The 26521-nt window shown below is 36.8% G+C and overlaps 1 protein-coding gene across 5 annotated transcripts in view; it reads right to left on the bottom strand.

Annotated features, from left to right (window-relative positions):
• Positions 1–26521, bottom strand: part of TFPI (tissue factor pathway inhibitor) — an 89390-nt gene continuing 62869 nt past the window's right edge. For all 5 annotated transcript variants that reach the window (XM_077883553.1, XM_077883550.1, XM_077883549.1 and 2 more), the window contains 5 exons: positions 22513–22548; positions 18044–18223; positions 16869–17213; positions 3080–3259; positions 1–2377 (listed from right to left, as the gene is read on the bottom strand). In XM_077883553.1, coding sequence (XP_077739679.1) covers positions 2271–2377; positions 3080–3259; positions 16869–17213; positions 18044–18223; positions 22513–22548 — 848 coding nt within the window. In that variant the 3' untranslated portion in view covers positions 1–2270. The remainder of the gene's footprint in view (positions 2378–3079; positions 3260–16868; positions 17214–18043; positions 18224–22512; positions 22549–26521) is intronic.

Below are 26521 nucleotides of genomic sequence, written 5' to 3'. Positions count from 1 at the left end.
TTATACTTTGTTAATCAAGATAATATTTTATTTCTTATAATGTAAAAACTGAAATCATTTGAGCAGTTTTCAGCACGGTCTGTTAATTTTGAACATAGAATAAACAAAGTAGGTAAATATATATAAATGTTGTATAATGTAATTCTGTATAAAATTCACAGTTAGATGTATTTGATTATGTAAAACAAGGCAAGACAATACCACCAGAGGGCTTCTTATTTAAAAACACAGTAAAAATAATACTCGTGCATTAAACATTGCAAACTATCTCAATGTGAGTCTTTCTTGATTAAGTAATGAACCCATGAATGGTCGTTGGAGAAAACATTCAACTCAGTAATGTGTTATTTATATGTCATTGGTGTCAACTTATCACTTGACCTAAGGACATGTTACCCTTTATTTAAAGGTATTGCTATCCATGTATAAATGACAACAAACCATATGTCACAGGGATTTTGATATCTAAAAGTCTCAAATTTCATAGCAAAGATCCAGTTTAAGGCAACTACTTATATATATATAGTGTATATTTGTATTATACACATACATTATATATATGTATTATATGATCAAGATATAAAATTTCTAAGTGAACAAATTGACACTATTTTATAATGATATAATTTTTAAGCCACAGGATGAAAGTGATTTGTAATGATATCTTAGGACTTCATATTTAGCCTCAAAACATAGTGATTTTTATAGCTCACATCAGCTGGACCCTGAATTCATGTAAATAGTCGGGAAGAGATAATATTTTTAGGCTGGAAATCAGCATGAATAAGCTGAGTAATTAAAGATGTGTTCAGTGAACAGTGTCTATATACTCTTTTAATTAAATTGAAATAGTCAAGAAAGAGAGCAGTAGTTAAGTCAAAAAATATATATATCAAAATGAAATTGTGGGGGATGGGGTAGGGGTAAGTACCAATTAGTGAGTCCTTGGTGAATTTTGAGAGGTGGAGAAATACATTGAATTGATTCTTAGGAATTAAATCAATACTGATGTGAAGAATGCAATAGGGACAAAAGGCCTGGAGCTGAAGCTTATGAAAAAGGAAGTAGCAGTGTTGAGAGACTGATCAAATATGTGTATGAAGAAAACTGAGAAGTCAAGATTGGGTTCAAACTTTCAAGGCTGAGGAACAAGTGGAATTCTAATACTATTGCTAGAGAGAAGTCATCTAAACTAAGTGCATGAAGTAGTTGTTTCTAGATGAAAAGTTCAAATTTAAATACAAAGTTGGAGATGAACATTATCGAACTGAAATTTCTAGGAGGCTGTTGAAATGCCGGAGGGTACGTGGCTCAGCAGAGAAAGGAAGGAATACGGGAAGGGAAGGTTGGCTCACTGAGAGTGAATAAGTACATAGATTTTCTAGTAGAATCTTCCTCTTTTACAGAAATAAAATGACTTTTTTTTTCCCCGCCTTACACATGAGTTACTGGGTTATACTATGTGCAAAGCCTAATGATAAATGAGTAAGTTTCATTAGATTTAAATATTCTTACTATTTGGTGTAAGAGAGATTTTTGTTAAACAATAAAATTAGGAAGTACATGAACAATTTTCTTTTGATTGCCATTAAAAACTTCCCTTTCTACCAAGCTTCCCTTCGCCCCATGATCATGGATCATAAGCAAGTAAAAAAAATAGTTAAATCAATCAAAATCAGGAAGGCACATAATAAAGTTGACTCTTTGTTCAGATAGTGGTTTGGCTCAAGATTGATTTGAGGTACTGGTTTATGCCAAAGGAGATAAAGTATGTGTAAGGAGGGAAGCACACGATGGAATTGTATTAGTATCAGCTCTAGTTAAATGCATAATAGAGTGATATCCTTACAGAAGAAAGTGGTTGGCAGCACTTTAGACGTGAAATCCAAAACGTGCTTGATCTTTAATAGCTGTATTTTTTAATCTGTGCATAGGTTATAAAGGAGATCATCATATACACGACCATATTCTCAAACAGCTGGTCACCAAAGGAAAAAGTGGACTGATCTGATGTGGCCAGTAATATGATAATTTATAGCCAATGGGAAATAGAAAAGGATTGAGAGAATAAGTAAATGCATAGTAGTCAACCCTTGAGTATGCACTTTGATTAGACGAAGAAATGACTTCTGATACAAATGTATTAATAGCAGTTAATACGTACATAGAAAACTCATGGAAATATTCAGTAAAAGGATTTCACGAAAGAAAAAAATATAGTGAAAAGCTTCATCCAAAATATTTAGAGCTGATGTAATAGTGTAACAAATTTATAGTTTTTTAACAAAAATTTTTTCATATACTATTTTCACGGTCTGCTTCTTTCTTTTTCTTTTGGTCTTAATTAATCCTCCTTTTGATATTCTTTGCATGAAACCTGCAGAAGGAAGAGAAACAATTATGCATAATAAAGTAATAGAGTGACACAATAAAACATTTTATCTAAAATGTTCTCAAATTTATCTTTTGATATTTAAAACAAAAACAATTGGCTTAAAAGCCTTTAATTCGTCTTTGTGCAGAACAACGTATTTCTAAGGAAGTCACTTCACATATATAAGAATTAGCAAAAATGGATAAGCATGTTACTGATTTTTATTATTCATCTTCAGTTAGAAATTCATGCTCATTTTATTAAAGCAAACATATGGTTGATGGAATTATGGGGGTTTCTATTTATATATATTAAGACTCTATAAACATGCATTGTTTTTATATTCAGAAAAAAGTTAGTAACTACATTAATGTTGTGCATCATAACATAGCCTTAACACATTTTGATATCATCACTTAAAATGAAAGCTTAGTTTGTAAATATTAAAAGAATAAAATGTTCTGTTTTAAATAGATTTTTCTGTGAAAGACACATTACAAGGAATTGTAGTTAACATCTGCAGCAATATCCTCTAAATGTAGTTGAAAGGGGGACATATAGTAGTTAAATTATAATATTTGGTTTCTTATTATAAATAGAACGAATTTCATAATATTTTCTTAAACTTTGTTCATAATTTCCATGCAGTTTGTTGTCTTAGACGCCAGTGAATTAATAGGAAGGATGTCCTGATGTCCTTGATACCTTTTTTGCAAGCTGTAAGGCATGCTTTTTTAGAAGTGAAATTATTTTCATTCCCTCCACATCCACTGTACTTAAAAGGGCGGCATTTCCCAATGACTGAATTATAGTAGAATCGGCTCTCGTTGGCGTGACACAGCCCTCTGTCTGCTGGGGTCAGACACCAGGAAGGACCGTAGAACTCTAAAAACATCAAGAAAACATGGTAAATCCTATATGGTGGTTATTCTGACACTTTCATATTATTTATTGTTTATTGATTACTGTTGTACGTACACCTACTATAAGACAATAAATAATCTGAATGAGTAAAAGTAGGACTCCGTGAAATTCCTGCATTTCAACTCTAGGAAAAGGCTTTCCTGTCCTCCAACTGTCCACCACAGTAAGACCTTCCTCTAGTAAATAAAAAAGTAGGTATATTTGTTAAAGGGCAGTGCTATGGTTTCTCTTGATAATGAAAAATCTAGTTGTACGTAATAAGGGAACCCACTATGCAAAAGTGTACAAAAATTTGTTAACCATAGTCACTTTAACAAGTTATCAATGTTTGCCATATCATTTTTGTTCATGACTGTTCAACGGGAGGAAAAAGTCCTGCTGAGGAACCCTTAGTCATCGTAGGACGTACACACTGATGCTGAGGAAGAGCTTGGGTTGGGTTGGGTTGGGTTGGGTTGGGTTGGGTTGGGTTTTCTAGATGATGTAACACAATCCTGGTTTCAAGCACAGGAATTCAGGTGCAGCAAATTCTAACTTTCTGTTTCAGAGAAGGATCCCTGGAGAGTTGGTTTGATTTAGCAAGAAGGTTTTCTTGTGAATTGAAGCATCAGGTCTCCTTGAGTTAGATATTTTTGCAAATATATCTAACTCAAGGAAGGAACACCGCCAAAGCCAGTAAGATGGAACATTCACAGGTTTACTGGGACCAGCCACTTTACAAAAAGAAGAAAGAAAATGCAACCCGGGTGATTAAAAGGATCGCTTGTTTTCTGAAGGCAAAGCAGAGAAATCGTTTCCATACAAGGGGAATTTTCAGCTCTTTCGGAAACTCCTGTCAACGAGGGGAAGCTGGTGCCCTCGCCGCAGACCTAAACCACTTGATATTAGTGAACCCAAACTGCAGGCAAGTTGCCCGATGGTGAGAAATCAATATAAGAAGACCTTGGTGGCTTTGCCAACTAGCGGGTTGTGGCACAGCAGATGCAGACAAAGAGGGAACGCTAAGTGTACAACACTGGCCGGAAACAGACCTTTGAGGAAGCCAGCCGATGAAGGCAATGGGTTGGGCAGGAGGCGGTAGGTGCTTTGAGGGCAAGCAAACCCCAGATGATAAGACTGACAAGAAATAGAGGGAAACAATTTGAGGGGAAAATGCAGGAATTATTTGATCTGCTATAACTTAATGAACAATAGTATAATCCCAATTAGACTTGGAAAAAAAATAAGAATCTGGATTTACCTCCTTTCTTGATAATTTAAATAAAGAGTAGAGTGTCTTGATATAATGGCTCATGTCATAGAGAAATTCCAGAAAATAGGAGTGGGAATACTATAGAAAGAATATAGAAGACATTGTTGAGAGATGAAAAGAAAATTCTGTGTCAAAATTCAAGAACTGTAATCACATAAAGAATACTGTATTATTTAGGTATTTGATTAGGTCTATAAACCCTAATTTTAAAAATAAAACCTCCGGATCTGTAAAACTAAAGCATTCAAAATCCTATAGTCTAATTTATCTTTTATGTCCTTTTATTTGGGGGTTATAGTGCATGATCATCGCCATCATAAATCAAAAGTTGAACACTCTTGGGGGGAAGGCGGGCCTCACTCAGTAGAGGCTGTTGAAGTCCCTGCCCGCCCTAACGGCGTCTGTAGGATGGGTTTTCTGACAGTGAATAGAGCTCTACTGTAGCTGAGCCCTGCTATTGCGCAGGCTTTTCCAGCATTTGGGCTCTGGATTCTCATGAATCCAGAACCTACAATGTGAGATGGTTATCGGTTGCTACCACTTCTGTCTCCATGAGCTTCCAAAGTCATCACCTGTATCCAGAAACAAAAGAAACACTCCTCAAGCAACTAGCCTAACCCCAGAAGGAGAGAAAGGTGCTATTTTTAAAACTCTCAGCAAGTCCCCACAGATGCTTCCTAGCTGATGATGGGACTTCTACAGCAGTGTCATTTTGCATTTTGTACACACGATTTCCCGGCCCACAGTAAGTTGAAGATGGAATACATGGAGGCACCTGCGGGTTGTGCACGTCCTCTTCACAGATGTTGATTATCATGTCTTAATAGCAATGTTCCACCTAAAGTTTCTTATTCCAGGACAGAGAGAAATTTCTGACGACACAAAGTAAATTCCTCCTTCTTTTCCCTCGACCTGTAGTACACCTGGCCGCACAACAAAATCAAGGCTATTTCAAAATGAGAGCAAGCTAGGTTGGAGCAAGCAATGCCTGGACTGAGGGCAACCGTGGAGGCGGCTCCGAGGCCACGGAGGCTACACCACAGGTTTGCTGGGGACAGGTACCCTCGCTTCTGTCTGCTTTGGGTCCCCGAGTCTCCCACCGAGCGTCTGCCGCTCACCAAGTCTACTCAAAAGCCAAGGGAGAGGGAACAATGGAGGTACTGGACAAGCAAGGAGAAGGCAGGGGGATTCGTTTGAAAGCAGACAGAGAGTTGACCAGCACAGGTGCCATTCGAGAGTGTCACTACCTGTTCATTTGTCCCTGGCATCAGGTCTCCTCTACCTGACACTCTTGGCTTCTGCACCAGAGGATGTCTGCTACGCGGCTTCCGACTCCTGGGAACCGGTGTATAGACTTGAGCTGCTCCTCTTACCAGATACCGGCTCCTACTCAAAAAGCATCTGTCCATGACCGACCCGATGACAGGTGTTCATCTACCTCACTTTGCCCTGATTTTAATTACCACCTGCACAGATCATCGAATACAACTCTCCTTTGACCCAGATCAATATTGGGGTTCCTAATGCTAAAAATACAGTGGGTTAAAATTTGAAATTGGGTTAAAATTTGAAATTAATTGCAAAGAATGTTGTGAGATATATATATCACACACATATATATAACTGCTAAGTTATAACTGAAATTAATTGCAAAGAATGTGTTTTTTATCTTTCTATACATTTATATATATAAAACACACATTCTTCGCAATTAATTTCAGTTATAACTTAGCAGTTATATATATATGTTATATATATGTTATATATAAGTTATATGCATCATGATATAACTTCTAAAAGTTTTAATTCAGTAATTATCAGTTGGGGGGTTTTTATAAGGCCATTATTCTTCAGAACATGAATTATACTTCCTGTGTCAACTAATTAATTTCTCTAAAAATCATTTGAAGTCTAAGTAGCTATGATAGTCATTGGATTGGGGCACCTGAGTGGCCCAGTCAGGAGGGCATCTGACTCTGGATTTTGGCTCAGGTCGTGATCTCAGGGCCGTGAGTTTGAGCCCGGTGTTGGGTGCTGCGCTGGGCATGGAGCCTGCTTGCGATTCTCTCTCTCCCTTTCTCTCTCTCTGCCCCTCCCCACTCCTGTCTAAAAAAGAGAATATCATAAGATTACTTTAGCATAGGCAGTAATATCATTAAAATAATGAAGCAGCTGGTTTCTCAAGGACATTTTAGCCCCAAGCTTTTTTGGGTCCTTGATCATCATCCGTTTTGATCTCCAAAGGTGAGGAAATTGAGGTTCTTGCACCTTATGAGGAGATGCTTGATTGTTTTCAATGAACATATTTATCCTAGATAAATACAGACACTCACCTAGTCAAAATCCAAACATGAATATCTAGAATGAAAGAAAATATAAAGGTTTTGAAGTAGTTGCACAATGTAATTTTAGGGTCTAGATTATATTCATTCACAGGTATTTACGATAGAATAAAAAGACACTAACCTGACTTCTCTGTTCATTTTCCAAGGGGGATTTAATGCCCAAACGCATTCTGTCTTGATCTCGCCACTAATAACGAGTTGAATAGCTTCCACTTAGAGGGTCTATGATGGGCTTCAGAATTCAGGATCCACTGCCATGATCTAGTAAGGCTGCTAACCTGTAAGGTGGCGCTCCAAAATCCGTTTTATATTTAAAGTGGCTTATGTAAACTTTCTCTGAAACGTATACTGTGAACTTCACGTGTTACAGTCACTTTGAACCTTTTCCATGGTGTCTTTCTGTCCCCGTTTTACATGCCTAATATTTAGGCTTTCATTTTACCAGACCAATGTAGGATTTATGAATTACTCCATGACTTGCTGACAATTTTTTTTGTCTTCTGACATTGTTTTAGGGAATTGAATAATAAATCTTCCCTTTGAATAACACATTTTCCCCATGATTTTCTAGCAAAGAAAAATATAAAGATTTTAGCTTTGCAATTATAATTTACCATTGTAAGACACTGAATTAATACAAAAGTACGTAACAAGTACAAAACAAAGTTTCTCTATAATTTGACTCCTGTAACTTAACCATTATCAGTGTTTTGGTGTGTATTTTCCTCCAAATTATTTGCATAGGCAAACATAGATTAGCATTCTACTCTGTGCCTTTTTACTTGATAATATTTTGTGAATGTTACCATATTTGTTCATGTATATCTCAGTCTTTTTAATATGAAGAGTGTTCATTTAAAGTATATTTAGTCAACCCATTACTCATGAGGATGTAGGTTGTTTTTTTCAATTCCAGAAATAATGGCTCATGATCATCCTTGTACACTGGTCCAGATATTTCTAAAGTTCTTTCTAAAATTAGAATTGTGCAAAAGCTATACTCAGTTTGTAATCTGGTACATGCCGCTGAATTTTCCACTAAATGTTTATATAAATTTGTATTTCCATGGTGATGTTTAGAAGTCCCTAAACAAACCTGTCACCTGTAAATTTATTATTTACAGATAGTAAATCTATGCGATAGGAAAAGCAGTATCTCCACTCACTACCATGGGAGGATTGGTGTGAGATGGACAGAGACTGACATTCTGTCTCGAAGACAAAAACGTAGGGAATGGGGAAACGAGTACTGTGGAGCTTCCCCCCCCCCCCTTTTTTTCTTTTGTCTACACGTACAGTAACTTAGCTGAGAGTAAAATGTAAAAAGAAGGCTGCTAGGGCACATGAAACTGAAAGGTCAGGAGGGATAGAGTAGAAGACACCTTCCCCAGGAGGGAAGCCTCCACAGGTTAACAAAGAAAAGTTGTGTAGATATTTATTGGGTTGGATTTCTTTACCTGGATGACTGTCTAATCCCTGTGCAGAGTTCCCAAAGTTATCTTTATCCATGGATTTTTCTAAATAAAGCCACAAAGCAAGCAAACCATGGTAAAATTACAAACTATGAGGCTGTTATGAATATAATTTATCCTGAGATAATTATGACTTGTAATTAAAGAATTTTTTCCTTAAGACATCTGGAAAATTGAAAACCCTGTAAGATTTTAGTAAAGGGTGAAAACATTTTATTTAGTCCCTTGATCAGCTTGTAAGGAAGAATGAAATTTTAACAAGTGGAAGAGATGGGGGGCGATGGGCGAAGGACAGCACACAAGGCAGAATGTTCCTAGTTTGGAGTATTTTGCAAACTCCAGGCTATCTGAAGAAAAGAGTGCATAGAGAGGATAGCGGGGTGTAGGGCTGGAAGGGTTGATTTAGATCCAATTAAGGTTTTTGATTACTAATATACTTGGAATCTATGAGATAGACATTAATGAACAACTGAAAGTATTGAAGGATGAAAAGGATAGTTCTGCTCTTTCTTGACACATCCTCCCTAGACACGCGTAGGTAGAGTCCTGCAGGAGACTCGCAATAAAGGGGAATATAAGACGGGCCTAACTGAAGCAGGGGTAGTGGAAATGAATAACATTAACCACCACATTGACTGTGGGTAGGGAGAGAGCTACAGGGAAGACAATTCTGGTATGTTTGGACTGATTGACTTAGAAGATGGAATTTTTAAAATATATCATGAAATACAATTATAATATGAAACATAGTCCTAACAGTTTTATGATGTATAATTTTATCATGACTTTCTTTCATTGTAGCTTTACTCAGAAAAATCCCCGGATAAAGATAGAATTGTGAGCTATGCCCATGGATTCGCCAGCATCTACACAAATGAATCCAAGATTTTAGGTAGAAGGCAGGACCCAGGTCTAGAAAAAGACAAAATTTTAATTTTGACACCCTTCGATGGAAGCACAAGATCCTGATTCTGTCCCCCACAGCACGGGTGCAGCCCTCTGTCTTAGCGTAGAGTGTAGGCGTTGAGGTCACCTCTGTTATCTCCCCCCCACCCCATTTCATAGGCATGCCTGTAAAAAACAAAACCACCTTTCTGACATGTTATTCACAGACTCCCAGTCCCTGTGACAATCCCCATCCTATAGGAGCCACTCAGTATTGGTTGAACTGACATTAGCAAGTATAATGGATTTGTACCTCAGGTCATAAGATACAGTTGGAAACACAGGTTTACAAGTCCTCTGATTAGAGAATATGATCCAAAGACATAAATATGTGTTGGTGTTTTATTTTGAAATTTTGATTTGTTTTATTTCAGATAATCATAGTATTATGTATATTGAATGAAGATACTTCAGATCAAGGTTACAGGCTTTAGTTATGTCAAAAAAAAAAAAGTATCACTAATAAAATGTATACAAATAACACCCCTGATTATTTTTTCCTGCTATACATGTCCATTGACCCTAGGTAATTGCCATCAAAACCTTCAAATATTTATACTTTTGAGCCCTTATTGTGTGCTAAACATGGAATAAGAATTTTATATGTCATCATTAAATCACAAAAATTTATGAGTTTATTACTCTCCACATATAACAAACGAGGAACATGAGGCCAAGAGTTGTATAACTTGTTCAAGGCCACAAAAAAGAGCTGGCAAATAGCAGGATTAGAATACAAACCCATGCCTTTCTGCCCAATAAAGCCAATCCTCTTAACTACTATGATACATCCTCTGAAAACTGACTAGAAAATAAAAAGAACTGAGCAAAGATAATTTAATAGTTACCAGATAAAGAGAAAGCTGTCACAACTTGCCTTTTATATCCAATTTCCAAATCCTCTCTGCTTTGAAGCTCAGGTTCAGAATGTCTTACATATTTCCTACCGTAAGTTACATGCGTAAAGTTGAAGTCTTTCAAGTTTGAACAGGAAAAAGATAGTTAATCATAATAGGTCATCAAGTGAAGAAACTGGAAACAAGTCTTACAAGTAACAGAGCTGAGCCAAACAGTGTTCAAAGAGCTCAAATATTTACAGGCAGTAATTGTCATGTTTGCATATTCAACCTGGACTAATTCTAGAAATAACAGAGCAAAGTTCCAGGGTTGTGTGTACTCTGTAATCATATTTGCATTGGCCAGTCAGCTATCCATTTAATAGCAATAAGATGAAACAGAAGACTAGAAACCACATGCCATCATGGCCTAGAAAAGACATGGGTTTTCCCAATTAATACCTCTTACAATAATGTGTTTTAAACTTTTTCCTACAAAGATTGGTCATTATTCAAATAGAAGTAGGGTAGTCGGAGAATTACAACATAGAGTAGCACAGGCTTTTCTAACCTTATTCCTCATTCCTAACCTGCTCTGTAGCAGTAAATACCAAAGTCATATAATTATAGGGATGTGCTGTCTAAAATCAGGTACCTGTGCCACCTAAAATAGACCACAGAGATCAATGGAATGAAAGAGCCCAGAAATAAACCCAAGCTTATATGGGCAATTTATCTATGACAAAGAAGGCAAGAATATACAGTGAGGAAGAAGACAAGTCTTTTCAATAAATAGTTTTGGGAAAACTGATCAGCTATACGCAATAGAATAAAACTGGACCATTTCCTTTACTTAAAAATAAACTCAAAATGGATTAAAGACTTAAAGACCTGAAACTATAAACTCCTGAAAGAAAACGTAGACAGTAAACCCATGGACATTGGTCTTACCAATATTGTAGGAATCTGTCTCCTCAGGCAAAAGCATCAAAAGCAAAACTAAACAAGTGGGACGACATCAAATTAAAAAGTTTCTGCGCGGTGAAGGAAACAATCAACAAAACTAAAAGGTGACATACTGAATGGGAGGAGCTATTTGCAAATGATATATCTGAAAAGTGGTTAATACCCAAAATGTATACAGAGCTTGTACAATTCAACACCCAAATGACAACCATTTGATTAAAAAATGAGCAGATGACCTGAACAGACATGACATGACATGACATGACCTGAACAGACATTTTTCCAGAGAAGAGCGACAGATGGCTAACAAACACACAAGAGGCTCAACATGACTAATCCTCCAGGAAATGCAAATCAGAACCCCAATGAGCTATCACCTTATACCTGTGAGAATAGCTAGTGACAAAAAGATAAGAAATAACCAGTGTTCTCAAGAATGTGAAGGAAAAGGAGCCCTCCTGTGCTGTTGATGGGAGCGTATATTGATGCGGCCACTGTTGAAAACAGCATGGAGCCCCCTCAAGGAACTAAAAATGGAAATACCACGTGATCCGATAATTCCACTGCTGGGTTTTCAAAGAAAGCAAACCCACTATTTCGAAAAGACCTAGGCATCTCTACACTGTCTGCAGTGTTTTTTAGAATAGCCAAGAAGTGGAAGCAGCCCAGATGTCCATCAATTGATGAACGGATAAAGATGTGTGTGTAGATACACACACGATGGAATATCATTCAACCATGAAAAAGAACGAGATCTCTCCATTTGAACCTAGAAGGTATTATGCCAAATGAAAAGTCAGAAAAAGACCAGTCCCATGTGATTTCACTTACACTGGAATCTAAAAAACAAGACAAACTTATAAATACAGAGAACAAACTTGGGGTTGCAAGAGGGCAAGGGGCTAGAGGAGTACTCAAAATAAAAGTAAAGGTGATCAAGAGGGACAAAGTTCCACTTATAGAGTAAGTCATGGGTGTATGATCAATATTGTCATGACTTTGTATGGTGACAGATGGTAACTAGATTTATGGGGATTGTTTTATAATGTAAGTGTCAAATCACCATGAATGTACCCCTGAAACTTATATAATGTTGTACGTCAACTATACTTCAATTAAAAAGTGCCATCACCGTAGTATTTTTAGTTCATTCGCGTGTCGCTTATATTCACGTGTGAATGAGTTTTGACTTGGAGCTGTAGGACGGTCGGACATATAATGAGATATTTTACTTGTCCGTATACGATTAGTGTCGTACAAGGTAATTTCATTTACACATTAGAAGTCTGTGTTTCTTTTTCTTTTAAAGGTATCTGTATTCAAATTTCAGAAACACTTCTCTGGAGGGGAAAGGGGGTGAAATCTATTCTTGTTAAAAGCAGAGAAGGTCCAGGAAGAAAAGGATTAGCAGCAGTAGTCAGTGGTCACCTAGGGTGACCGTGTCTGGGTGGCAGCGGTCTTGGCAGAGGGGAAGCGCTACATTTTTCTTTCTCACCAGCTGTGCTGTGGGGAAGTAGAAGGTCTTATGGATCCTCTCCATAGGTCACCTATTTTTAGAAAGCTGGTTTGTCAGAAAATCAGCATAAGAGGCATCAGACCTAAATGAGGAGGAAAGTTTCTGTGTGTCTGGGTCTGAGAACACATTATGAAAAACAGGATGCTTATGGGGGGGTCTATTTAAGTGGGTTTTTGATGAAGTGGGGTTTTCAGAGTCGTTGACAGTGCTGGTGATTAACCACGACGTGCAACTACACGGGGGCCTCTGTAGATTATACATGGTAATAATCTACATGAGCAAATCTTCAACAAGAGGCCAAATAGGCGACAGTATTTTCTTGCAAATCTGTAAATTGATTGCATCAGTGATGGTGTCTGACTTTCATTCAGGCAGTTTGTATGACATCTCTTCCAAAAGGCCAATGATAACCAAAAAATTTTTAAAAGGTGTTATGTGTGTGTCTGTATATGTTTATGTTTTTTGCTTATGTTCTTTTCTATCAATTTTTTAAATATGTATATGGAATCTGGCCAGTAGGTTATACATCGAATACCGTCAGGGGAGAGAGAGAGAGAGAGAGCCTTAGGTACCCAAATGGTTTGCAAAATGATAATCAATCATTTTCCCTTGGCCTAGAGGCTGCCAGGAAGCAGTAAGGAGTAAGTCAAATACATAGTCAGAGACCAAGTGTGAGGCAGAGTTGCCAGCAGGCTTTTGAAGTCGATCAGAAGATTTTTCCAAAATATCATAGAGCTGATGTAGTCCCAAGGCAGCTATTAAGACTTGATATAGAGAAGTAAAGGGCTATGAGAACCATGAAAATAAATCACTTTTCTTTTTTTTTTTTTTAAAAAAAAAAAGATTAATTTATTTTAGAGAGCACGAGAGAGTGAGAGCAGGGGCGGCGGCAGGGGGTGTGGGAGAGAATCTCAAGCAGCGTCCTCACTGAGCACAGAGCCTGATGTGGGGCTCAATCTCACGACCCTGAGATCGTGACCTGAGCAGAAATCAGGAGTTGGATACTTAACCGACTGAGCCACCCAGGCACCCCAAATCACTTTTTTAATCAATGGGTCAAGTCCACTCAAAAAGTCCAGAATCATAAGCAACTGATGAATCACAAAATTAACCTCTGAAATTAATAATAATATAATAATAATATATATGTCAACTAAATTGAATTTAAATCAAAATTCTAAAAAAAAAAAAATCTTAGAATAAAATAGATAATTCCTTTAGAAAAAAAAAGCCCAGAATTGGTATGAACACTTGAGGACATTAATTTTTCTTTTATAAGCATTTACCAATGAGCTCTATTGAGAGGACTCTATTAACTATGTGCACAGAAATATTAAAACTTTATTAATGGTATGCTATCAATGGCATCACATATATGGTATAAATATTAAAGAAATCTTGAAAGCAGAAATACAAATATAAACAAAAGAATGGGAAATGAATACTCCTAGAAAAAGAAGAAAAGGAGTCCACTGGCTAGAGGAATTTAGGTTTTGAGGCAAATACATACATAAAAAAATAAGATAATTCTCTAGACAAAGAAAGGAGGAAGATTTTCCCTAATTTTTTTTTAATTTTTTTTATTTATTTATGATAGTCACACAGAGAGAGAGAGAGAGAAAGACAGAGAGGCAGAGACACAGGCAGAGGGAGAAGCAGGCTCCATGCACCGGGAGCCAGATGTGGGATTCGATCCCGGGTCTCCAGGATCACGCCCTGGGCCAAAGGCAGGCGCCAAACCGCTGCGCCACCCAGGGATCCTGAGATTCTCCCTAATTTTAAATGCAATTAGTATGAAGGATTAAATGTCTATAGTTTAATTTTTTTTAAAGATTTTATTTCCTTGTGAGAGAAGAGTAAGAGAATGAAACAGAGAGAGAGAAGCAGAGCCCCCACTGAGCAGGGAGCCCAATGTGGGGCTCAAACCCAGGACCCTGGGATCATGACCTGACCTGAAGGTGACACTTAACTGACTGAGCCACCCAGGGGCCCCATAAATGTCTATCATTTTAAATAAAAATTCTCATAATATTATTAAAGCTATTAATATTGTTTTCATTTAAATTCATATTGTGAATTTTTACCGTTTCCTTAGTTGATAATCTACTGTTATTAACCATTAGTTTGATTTTTATACTTCTTTTTGTACAGCTACATAAAAACCTGGGACATTTATCAGACAGTGTCGGAAGTTTATTTTCTCTCTCACCCTTATTTTGTCTCCTCCTTTCTCTTTTGGCAGTGTGCTTGCCCAAAATCACGATTTCTATACTTCACGAAACGTGAAGGCAAAACCATCATCCCCTAACTTACTCCGTTCATTATAATGATAAACGAATGAAGATCTCTACTTGAAATAGTGAAGCAATCCAAGCAAAAAATACCGAAACATACTGAAAACTGATTTCATGCATTTATTTTATTAGTAGATATACTGCATCACACGTCTCTTTAAGCCCATTACGTCCGTTATTCTAAACTTGCACATCTTTCACACAGTGAGATTTTGCGTGCTTTTCAACATGTGACACTGAACTGGATAAAACAAAATGTCATTGAAAGACACAGGGCTGGAAGGACACAAAGAAACAATGCAATGAAATTACTTAATTTTACAGATAACACATCAGAAACTACAAAGATATGTACCGTTATCATTATGCACAAACTCGTGCTTAAAAATTAGACTCCAATTCACCCAGCGTTGACTTCACTGCTCTAATGGAAGAATCTAACCTAAGGACCTAACGGCATTTGCATATACTGTCTTCAAGCTCTCTCTGAAATTCTGCATGAGGCCGTTTATGACCTCTCAAGGGCTACCGGAACGCACGCAGCTTGAGGGCCTACAACTTGGGGAATTTAATTCATTTGACGCCCACTTATTTTTTTTTTAAGACTTCACATTAAAAAGTAAACACTTTACAGAAAGAGGCTTATACTTTAGATTTCATGAATGAATCCTGGTTCTTAGGCTGGGTTGAGGGAAACGAGGAAGGATGGGGATGTGGGGAGAGGCCTGGGGGAGGCATGTGGGGTTGCCTTCCATAGGATGGTGCTGCAAGTCCTGAGGGCACACACATATAGCGTTCCCTCTCTAGATCTCCCATCTCCTTACACCTCCCAGCCTTCCTGTAGCCACGTTTCCGTTCTCCTGGTGGCTCCTAAGGTCTGGCATTTCAGGCCTGATGCCAACCCCACAGCCGTGATGGGGGCAGGGGGGTCATGCCCTGGATACTTGATCCCTCAGCAAGGCAGGGAATGGCCAACACCGGCAGCGCGCGTGCACCCGGGCACACGTTCTGTTTGCCGTTGGCTTGCTTGCTAGTGTGTTGGTTGTGAAGACAGTTCCTCAAACACTTCCCAGTGCTGATTCCCATCGGATTCGGATACAGGGCTGGGATGGAGAACGCCAGCTCCGGACGCTTTCTCTTTTTTACCCTAGGGCTGCGTTCCTAACAGCTACAGAACTTCATCAACTCTTGTCAACCTCACATTTGAAATGTTCACATGGTCTGCTTCTAAGGGAAATCTCTGATTCGTGAATTGAGCACACGTGGTTTTCGAAGTTTAGGAGGACCTTGTGTTTATCGTGTTAACTTTCAGCTCTCTCTGTTGTTTTTCACTGCCCTGGTATTTGTGGTTTCTGGCTACGTTTTTGCATATTATTTACTATTGTCCCAGCTCTGCATTTTCTGTGAGCATATTTCCTGTATGTTTGATTACGTTTGATGAATATGTTGATAGGGTATAGCCCAGAAAAGAATTTTGCAGAAATCCAGAAGATAATTCCCTGTGGAGTGGCGTAACCTTTTGGTGATGGTTATTCAACAAATTCCTAATCTGTCCTATGACTGAACACCTGAGGCCTTGACAGTAGTGCCGTGCTCAGTTAAAGAGCACTCTATTGCCATGAGGATAATTTACCATCAGACGTTGATGCTGATAATTCCAAGCATTAGTTTATAAGATCACTTTGGCATAGAATTAAATATCGTAGGAAAATGTTCATATGATATGTAATCAAAGGCTTCCTTCAAAGCATACCTTAAAATAGAAGAGAATTATCACCCCTATGGGATTGAAAAACAAACATTTTGAATCTCGGTGTTTCAACACACCTATTATTAGATAACAAGACCTATTTTTTTTTTTAAAGCGAAGTTCTAATCTACATTCCACTTCTTGTTACCATAATATTTTTCTGGGAGGAATTTAAAAAAAAGAGAGAATCTTACCTAAAAAGCTGGAAACCGTGGGAGGCCGGGGAGTGAAAGAGTCATTATTCACAGAAACAGGAGGTGATGTATTATCCCCAGAATCGTGTTGTAATCCACCACTCTCAGAATCGTGTTGTAATCCACCACTCTCAGAATCGTGTTGTAATCCACCACTCTCAGAATCGTGTTGTAATCCACCACTCTCAGAATTGTGTTGTAATCCACCAATCTCAGAATCAGGTGGCATGCTATCCCCAGAATCAGCTGGTAACAGGCTATCCCCAGAATTAAACAGGGATGTATTATTCATAGACCCAGGCGATCCTGTATTATTCACTGTTTCATCCATCAGCAAATCAATGCCTGAGAAAAAAAAATACAGCCAATCAAAATACAACCTGCCCTCAATTCACAGTTATACGTATAAAGCAGAGCACAGCAGTTGTGTCAAGAAGAGTAGACATCCAGGGCCATGTGGGTGGCCCAGTCGGTGGAGCGGCTGACTCCCCGTTTCCCTGAGGTCAGATGTCATGGGTCATGAGGTCAAGCGCCCTGGGCTCTGTGCTCAACGGGGAGTCCCCCCCCCAGCTACCATGGGCACACATGTGGTCTACCTCGAATAAATCTGAAAGACTAGACTTCTAGAACTTTTATTCACATGTACTTTAAATTTAGGAACAGTGAATCTTTATACATATAGTTAATATATATATATATATAGTTGTAAGGTCATATTTCTTGGGTAACTGTAGTTCTTGGCCAAAAAAAAAAAAGGTAACAAAGTTTAAGGCAATCCTTTAATAAACGTTATGGTCAGGTAAAGCTGATTTTAGATGATAGGTTCCCAAGCATGATTTGCCCTCAAATCATTATAAACCAAAGGGATTTCAGCAGCCCTCTTCTTATGCTTACGTTACACCAAAATATTCTCAGGAAAGAAAATTAAATAATGTAACCTAAAAAAAAAAAAAATCTATGGAAATAAGTTCCCTTAGACATTTCTTAATTTTCTGTTCCTTTTTTTTTTTTTAAGTTAACATAGTGACTGATTTATATCAGATTTAGTGGGTGCTAATATATCTTTATCCGTATGGCTGAAACGAAATCTGGGTAAATTTGAGCATCCTTTAAGATGCCTTATTTTTGAGAAAATGCCTCTAAATGAAGTAAAATGAGATGGGAGGTAAACTTACTGCCCTCGCAGGTGTTCTTGCATTGTTCCAGCGTTTCAAAGTTGTTTAGATTGCCAAGGCACCCGCCGTACTTGAAGCCTTCGCATTTACTTGACACGTTGTTATAATAATACCTAGTGACAAAACCTCGACAGAGTCCGCTGTCTTCGTTCATATGGCAGTAATCTGGCTTTTCTAGAACTGATAAGAACGTCAGAAAGCAATATTCCTTTTTGTGAATGACTTCATCATGCCGATTAAATGTCTAAAATAACTAAAATGAAGTTATTTAAGGAGCATACATGAAACGTTCAAGATACAAGGTAGAAATGGAACTTTATCCCCAACCGCACAACATTACAATTGTCCACTAGGTCTACGATGACATTTAGAATAAGGAAGACGTTATCTGTCGTCACACGTTGTTGCTGCTGGAATTTCAAGTTCTAAATTCCTCATGGTAAATTAATAGGGCGACAGCTATCCACTATTTCATGAATCGAAAGAGTAAGAGAGATTGTTATTTTACCCTTGGTTTGGAAGACATATTCAAAAATTCATAATATTATAAAATATGATGGTAAAATTTCGGTTCAGTCATTCTTTTTTTTTCGGTTCAGTTATTCTTATTAGGCTTCATGCATTGGCATTTAGGAAAGATACAGGAATATTTCCTATTTTTTCAGGGGTAGGCTCTCGTTAGGAAAGGGAGTGTAACGTATTGCTTCACTACAATGGTTTCAATTTTTTAAAAAATATTGGAGTAGAAGCCTTAGGCAGATGGGAGCTTTCACGGCTATTCTTGGAGTTTCCTGAATCCTGTACCAGGTTAGGCATGACATCCTCCGCCACTGTGTCTCTTATTTTTCTCCTTCCCAGCATTGGAGTGACTGCAACAGTGCAAAGGCAGAAAGGAAATACATTGCAGGGATTGGAGAGGCTTTTGAAAAAACCTAATGCCCATTCCAGACTGGACACGGCTGTCACGACAGGTGCGTCCCCGTGATCCACGTTACAGGCCTTCGACATAATCCTCTACAAAGAAGAGAATTAACTTCTTCTCAAAATCATGTTCGCAAGAAATATGGGGCTTGAATTTTTTTACAGTAAAGCTCCAATTTCCCCATTTTTCCCCCTGCGACTAAATTATCACAGCGTGACAAAGATGAACTGGTATTCTTTTACATTTTAAAGCAACTGGTTCTCCTATCTCAAGGAAGCAAGAACTCAGGAGTGTTTTACTGTAAAAAGAGCATATATGTAATCATGTTAACGATTTCCACAGCAATTGCAAATCTCTGAAACACTGATCTTCTAGGAGGGCATTGCTTTATTAAGTAAAACATCCTATTGTCATGTAATGTAAACTCTCTATCTTCTGGAACTTCTCAAGATATACCAATTTGAAAGTTATTTTGTTTGTTGTTTATTGCCTCTTGTTTCTCAAGGTGAATGTTACTGTTATCCCTATAGTATCAATTTTTTAGGTTAAGCGTAATTTATGGGACAAGGGAAAAAAACAATTCTTTAGATTTTTATAATACTTTTTTTATAAGAGAATGAGGAAAAATATATTCAATTGCTATCATTTTGATTGGCTTTGGCCTTAGTATGTACTTCTTATGAGATTTCACTTATTTTATTTTTAAAGATTTTATTTATTTTTTTCATGAGAGTCACAGAGAGAGAGGCAGAGACACAGGCAGAAGGAGAAGCAGGCTCCCTGCGGGGAGCCCGATGCAGGACTCGATCCCAGGACCTGGGGTCATGGCCTGACCGAAGGCAGACGCTCGACTGCTGAGTGAGCCAGTTGCCTCTTAGGAAATTTTAAATCATCTTAACAGAGAATATAAGAATTCTATGTTTAAGGAAACGGAGTGGGTAAAATATATTGCATCTAAAGAATAGAAAACAATAAGAAATTAGGCTGAGAAGTATAGCTAAGAAATTATACAACTAGAAGTTGCTATTTATGAGCCCCCGTTCTAGGACATAAATTTATTTTAAGACCGAGTTGAAATTGCACACCTGTAAAATGATTCTCTTGGGCCTACAGTTTAAGGTTACAAATCAAGAAACCCATGCCCCATATTCCTCAGATAAAGAAACATTCTTACAAACCTGCAAATACAATCCCTGCTCTAGACTTAACGCTCAGTTAAAACACAGAGTACAGACTAGCTACAGACGAGCTTCCGCCCGCCACCGTGTTTTCACTACTAACTTTTGTCTGAGGCTGCCTACTGGACAATTGTCTTAAGCCAAACTATTTAAAAAAAGAGATTGTCTTCATACCTGTCCCAGTGTTGATGCCAGGAAGCATGTGACAAAGTTAGAAGTCCAAATGCTCAGAGGTCTTTATTGTGAATTGGTTTTGGCATCTGCACGGTTTCTAACACATGTGAATGGTGTTGATAGCTGGGCTTTATTCTCTAGTTTCCACATATAATATCAATTAAGAATTAAGAGAAGAGGAACTCCTAACTAGGAACCTAAGTACATATCTACCTCACTGCCCTCTGACCGCCTGCTAAGCCAAGCAACTCTCCAACCTACCTCCCTGACTCGACGAACGTATTCATTCAAGTTGCTTCTTCATCTTTGCTCCTCCTTTGACACAGCAAGTCTCTCATCCTTGGGTCTCCTACTTACTGTCGTATTTCCTGTAAATGCTGAAGTCGAACTCTACAGGCTGGGGATCTGGGGGCTTGGTGATCTCACTGAGCAAAGCAGTGTAGTGAACTGAGTGGGTTATACTCAAAATCGAGGAGGCCTTATTTTGCTCTTTTACTACCACCATTCTAGGATGATCAAGAAATCCATAAACCTACACAGAAAGGGGGACACTTTTACCTTGTATCTAAGGAAATGTTACATTTTTTTCTTAATCAAGTTAATGCCAATCTGACAAAACTCACAAAAAAAAAATGTAGATTCAGACTTGCTAAAGGTAAAAGAGCTTTATTTTTCCCTTAACGTGCTCATTTTATAGTCAAGGAAATAGGGGTTCAAACTGCAGAGGTGATTCCTTCAGTTCATAGCAGAGGTATGCTCCTTTGCATATCAGATTCTTCTTCCTTGCACCTAATAATTTATACTGTGCTTTGTGATTTACGAGGTTGTTTTTCATACACTTTCAAACACTTTTCATATAGTGTTTTCAGACACTGTGATTTTCAAATCACACAGTTTTTGACTGTTTGGGACCAATTGACTTTGGTTAAAATACAATACTACATTTTTGGGAAAATATCAATAAATATGAATCAGTAAAAAAAAGAATGATTGAATTCCAAATCATTAAGTATATATGAAATAACATAATTTTATAGTATATTTTATCTGCATATCACTTTTTCCTAATTTCACATTTTTTAAAAAATACTCTGGTGTGTTAGTATTTCCTTTCATGAAGATATCATCTTTTGCTTGGCGGACAAAACCCTCTATTTGCATATATCCTGTATTCTTTGATACTACAGATAATGAGTCTCATTTAATTGAAACACTGAACATTTCTGTAAGTTCAGTATTTATAGAAAGCTATTTCAAAATTTGTGAATAAGTACATCCATGATGGTGTTTGTATAAACTTTGCCACTGCATTTATTTTATGTTTTGATTCAAAGTCCAGTAAGCCTTAAGTTTATCAGTCACAAAAGTTTTCAGTTCTTTCTCACACAATTAAATCAAAGTCAGAGAAATTAAAATACACTTTGAATTTTGTAACTCTTTCATGTCCTGAGTTGAACTGATTCCTTTGTTCAATATTTTCTCATTCAAATTTAAATGACATACAAGGTAATTGGACCAAGTCAGTTTCTAGATCTTTACTGAAAGGAGTGTCTTCCCTGATCTATTGATATATTTTTTCATGTGCTAATATATAAACATGGTGCACATATTATATATTATATATATAAATAATATATATAATATATTCATCAGAAGATTATTTTTAGTTAAAACCAATAAATAATTTGAATCATAAAATAAAAAGTATGTACACACGGTAAATAATATTGACAAGAGCAATCACATATTGTTAAACATATCTCCATTTACTTCTGCATATAGACCGTTGACAACTCAAAGACACATACGAATTCAGCAAAATACTGGATAAAACTTACTAAAGATACACAATGCTGAGATTATCGAGGAATTAGAGATCTGAGAACTACAGTCATGTTAGCAGCATTCTGAATTACTGTTCCGGAGATGTTAAAGTAGCATATGTGTGGCTATGGAATTCAACTGCTTTATTATTAAATATCATATAGCATTAGAATGAGAGTAAATATAGTGTTTGAAGACTTCCCTACCAAATATCATAAATGTCATTTTTAATTTTTCACTATATCCACTGAAATAAAACACCATTTCAAAGATCATATGGATTTAAGATGAACTCCGTATCAAAGAGAACTAAGAACTCAATTTCTTAGTGTCTTACCTAAATTCTAATTAGCATATAAGTGAATATTTACCTTTTTCTAATGTCTCCGTCTTAGCCTTTGGATAAACTGCAAGAAAAATAATATGTGCATCAATTATCACAATTTATGTGGATAAATTATATATAAATTTCAACTTAACAAACTAGGATGATGTATTTATTACCATTAAAATTATTCTTAAACATAATGTCAATAAATACCTTAAATTTCTTATTTTCTCTAAAAATGAAATAATTTTAATTTTTATAAATATGAAGCCATCTACATTTTAATATACTGTCTCAAAACCAGTGTTGAAAGTTTCTAACACATCAGCAAAAATAAGAATTCATGGTGAACTACATTTGCTATTTGAAACACCTCTGATTAAAAATCATTAAGATAATGTGAAATATGAAAGTAATTCAAGCAGCACACTTTGCATGTGAAAACATAATTTCTATAGAAAGTTGACAGTAGAGGTAGAAGAAACGAGAATTATCTCCTTTCCTGATTCCCTCCCCTACTGCATTGTTTCAACCCAATTATAAGTTTTATTATAATTTCCAAGTACTGAAGAGAAATAGAGCAAAACCTATCTGTGACATATTTTTTTTTTGGTTTATCCTCAAGGAATTAATGGAATCAGTCCTCTCAAAAACTAGTATCCTACTTGCCTTTGATCCACTATATTCAAGTATGGATTCTAAGTTCTAATTTAAGTGATAAATTATGAAACTCAAATTGATATACTATGTGAAGTTTTAATTTGCCCATGTAAACATCAGGAAAGCTGAATGGTGTTTGTTGTATGATCACTTGTTTTACAGAGAAAAGCTTTGATCAAGGCAGTTTATAATTAGTTGTATGGCCAGAGAAACAGAGGGGGTGTGGGGGAATGAGTTGGCTTATATGCCCTTTTCAGCCAAAAATCAGCAGTTAGGTTATTCTTTGGAGAATAAAACATATTTGAAAGAGAAGTTAATGAGGCCTCTTTTTAAATTTTCCTATGTTTTATTTAATAGTCTTTAATATATGTAGTAAATATATATATTTGCATATTTTTAATATATATATATTTTTTCCTAATTGTATTTTAAATATTAAGGAAACCTCAGGAGTCTTTCTTATTGTAAATAACCAACTGTCAATGTGTTTCAGTTAGATAGTGGATTGTCATAATAAGCTTATACTGAAATATTTTAATGTACAATTAACTTGTTACAGTTTTAATTCATGAGAACAAAGAAAGAATACATACAGATAAATATTACGTCAGACTAGATTGCTAATTAATCGTTTTCACTGTTTTGCCTGCTGACAATAGCCATTGGATGGGAACATAGAAATGCTTGATTTCAGTGTTCATGCAATATTGAAAGAGATAACTTGTTTGTTTTCTGATTCCATTCCAAGTTGATTAATTTAGCTGGCATACATGTGAACTAACTTAAATCTGTGTTTTGGCACACACTACAATTCACATGTATTTGTAATACCAATGATTATCTTTGAGGATTCTGAAAATAACGTGGACACCCTATTTAGCTGATATTTATGCCAGTTACAATCTGAAGAAACAGTTAAGTTTTACAGCAAATTATCATCTTTTCCTAGATTTATTTAGAACATAACATTTATTAATGTCTTCAGGAGTAATGAGAGTATGTTTTACTAATTCTCGTTTTAGTGATTCCTTGAACCCCAACATATGTGAATTCATACATTAAATATTTTATTATGAATATCATAGTATGATTAACATCCAACAAATGAGTTCATAATTATATGACACATCTTAGTCATTGTAATTTCACTCCCATCCTTCATCTTTTTCTCTTGTGTGGGGGCGTAGAGGGTGGGACCCTAAGACGAACTTTTAATGATTCTCATTTGTTGAAATCAGCCTCAAAAATATTCTAACTAGGTGGGAGAATGATTGTATGGGCAGAAGATTCTCAAAACTAAATAGGTCTTCATGATTCCAAACAAAACATGAAATGACAAAGTTAAAAATAAAGAGAATGGAAAAAGTATTTACATTCTCTTTAATTCCCTATGGAGAAAATTCTCACCTGAATCTCCATGAAAAGCCGCACATCACAACTAGCTGAACCAGTAAAATTGTAATGAATATAAACAGCATATTCTAGAACCTTTAAACCTGTTTCAGGAATTGATGCAATTCTGTGAAATTGAATGTAGATCACTTTTAACCATGTAGATCTCGTTCATCTAATTCTTTCATGTCCCACATTATATTACACCTATTTTTCAAAGTGATAACAACCTAAGATAACGTCATTTAGGCTATAGGGAAAAAAGCAAATAACCCAAAAGGCAAACATTTTGAAAGCCACTTATGTGAAGCCATTTTATAAACTTAATTGTTATTTTTTTTTAATTTCTTAGCTTTGCTTCCATGTCTCTATTATTACACAGGTAAATACACCAAACACAATTATACATTGGAAAAAATGAATAAAACAACTTTACATGCAAAAGGAGAGCTGTGCATACATAACAAACTAAACTCAGTCATAGTTCCTCTTCCCTGAACTATTTGGCTTGCTTTTATCTCAAGCATGGTAGTTTACAAGAGAGAATTCTCACTGGTTTCCCCCAATCATACAAAACTTCAGCTTTCAAGCCTTAATATATAAAATGTAAATCACATTTTGATTTTCTGTCTCCTATATTTATACTATCTTCCCTTTACTAGGAAAAGCACTTAACAAGTGATATGAATTGCAATAATGAAGCTTTCATAACATTCTGTTCAAAATTTACGCCGAAGTAATTAACGCACATTAAAACAACCAAAAATCTCTCAAAATAATCACCTTGATCTTTTGGTTCACTCTAAAATAATTAGGTTTTCGGCATGAAATTTTGAGAGATTTCACTGGCTGCTCCTGTAATAATATTCCTACCTTGTCATGGCAACTAAGCAGCATTTTACCCAGGCATAAAGACGTGAACTACAATGAACATAATGAAAAAATATATAATTTAGCAGGTAGAGACAAATATTTCATTTGCATGCAGTTTTGTTATTCCAGGACAAACTCAAAGGGACTCTTTTGCAGACTTCTTCACTTTTTCTCTACATATGTCCACTTTCTCTCGCAAATTATGCCTCCAAACCCAGTGACCTCAGTGTCCTAATGTCCAATCTCCATATTCTCTACCGGGGAGACCCATGACCCCATGCTTGGGCTCCTCTCCTCTGGCTGTGGTTCAGAACCGCCTCCGTGCAGAGAGCTGTCGAGATTGCTGGGCTCACCTAATAGGTCTCCTTTCCCTCCGAGGCCACGGTCCTGCGCCGCCTCTTGACTAATATCTGCAAACAGTTGCCTCATATATATTTTGTCCAATTTTCCAGTCATTTATATTATGTGAGGAAGTTCAGTTCCAGCTACTCTATTAGCTGAAGATGACATTTCCTCCTTAGGTGATTTTTTGAAAGCCTAGCAATACCTTTCCTATATGCCAACTATCCTGAGCAGCAGCTCACTATACAAACACCCAGATACTCAAACAATAAGCGGCTGTTGAAAATGTGATAAGGAGGTGGAAGCAAGAGACTCCCATTTATATGCTACGTAGTAACTATGTGTCAGGAGATACCGTAAGCAAGGGGGTCACTGAAGAACCGAATAATTATATTCGATTGATTTCTAAAGTAAAGGGTGACTTTTGAACGATGGTGAAATGAAAGATTTGTGATTTGTAAAAAAGAAACAAGTATGTATTTGAGGACAGAGGCCAGCTGATGAAAATGTGTAGGCTGCTAACCGAAAACGTGAGAATTACAGAGAGCGAGACAGCCAGGCCTCTAGCCAAGGTGCTGAACCTCAGTGCTATTCAACCCAACACAAAAGGGTACTTGGCCCAGGAGGGACGAGAACGAGATACAATGAGTGGAAAATGACCGGGCAATCACCCAAACCGAGGCCCCGCAGAGGCCCCTGAACTGCTTCCTCTGTGTTCACAATATGTCCAGCACTTCCAAAGAGAAGAAAGAAGAGGAAATAGGTGCTCGAGGTCAAAGAAACAT

The sequence above is a fragment of the Canis aureus genome, chromosome 34 (assembly GCF_053574225.1).
Source record: "Canis aureus isolate CA01 chromosome 34, VMU_Caureus_v.1.0, whole genome shotgun sequence".
In the NCBI taxonomy this organism is placed as follows: domain Eukaryota; kingdom Metazoa; phylum Chordata; class Mammalia; order Carnivora; family Canidae; genus Canis; species Canis aureus.
The sequence above is the reverse complement of the archived record's forward strand: the minus strand, read 5'-3'. Positions and strand labels throughout refer to the sequence as shown.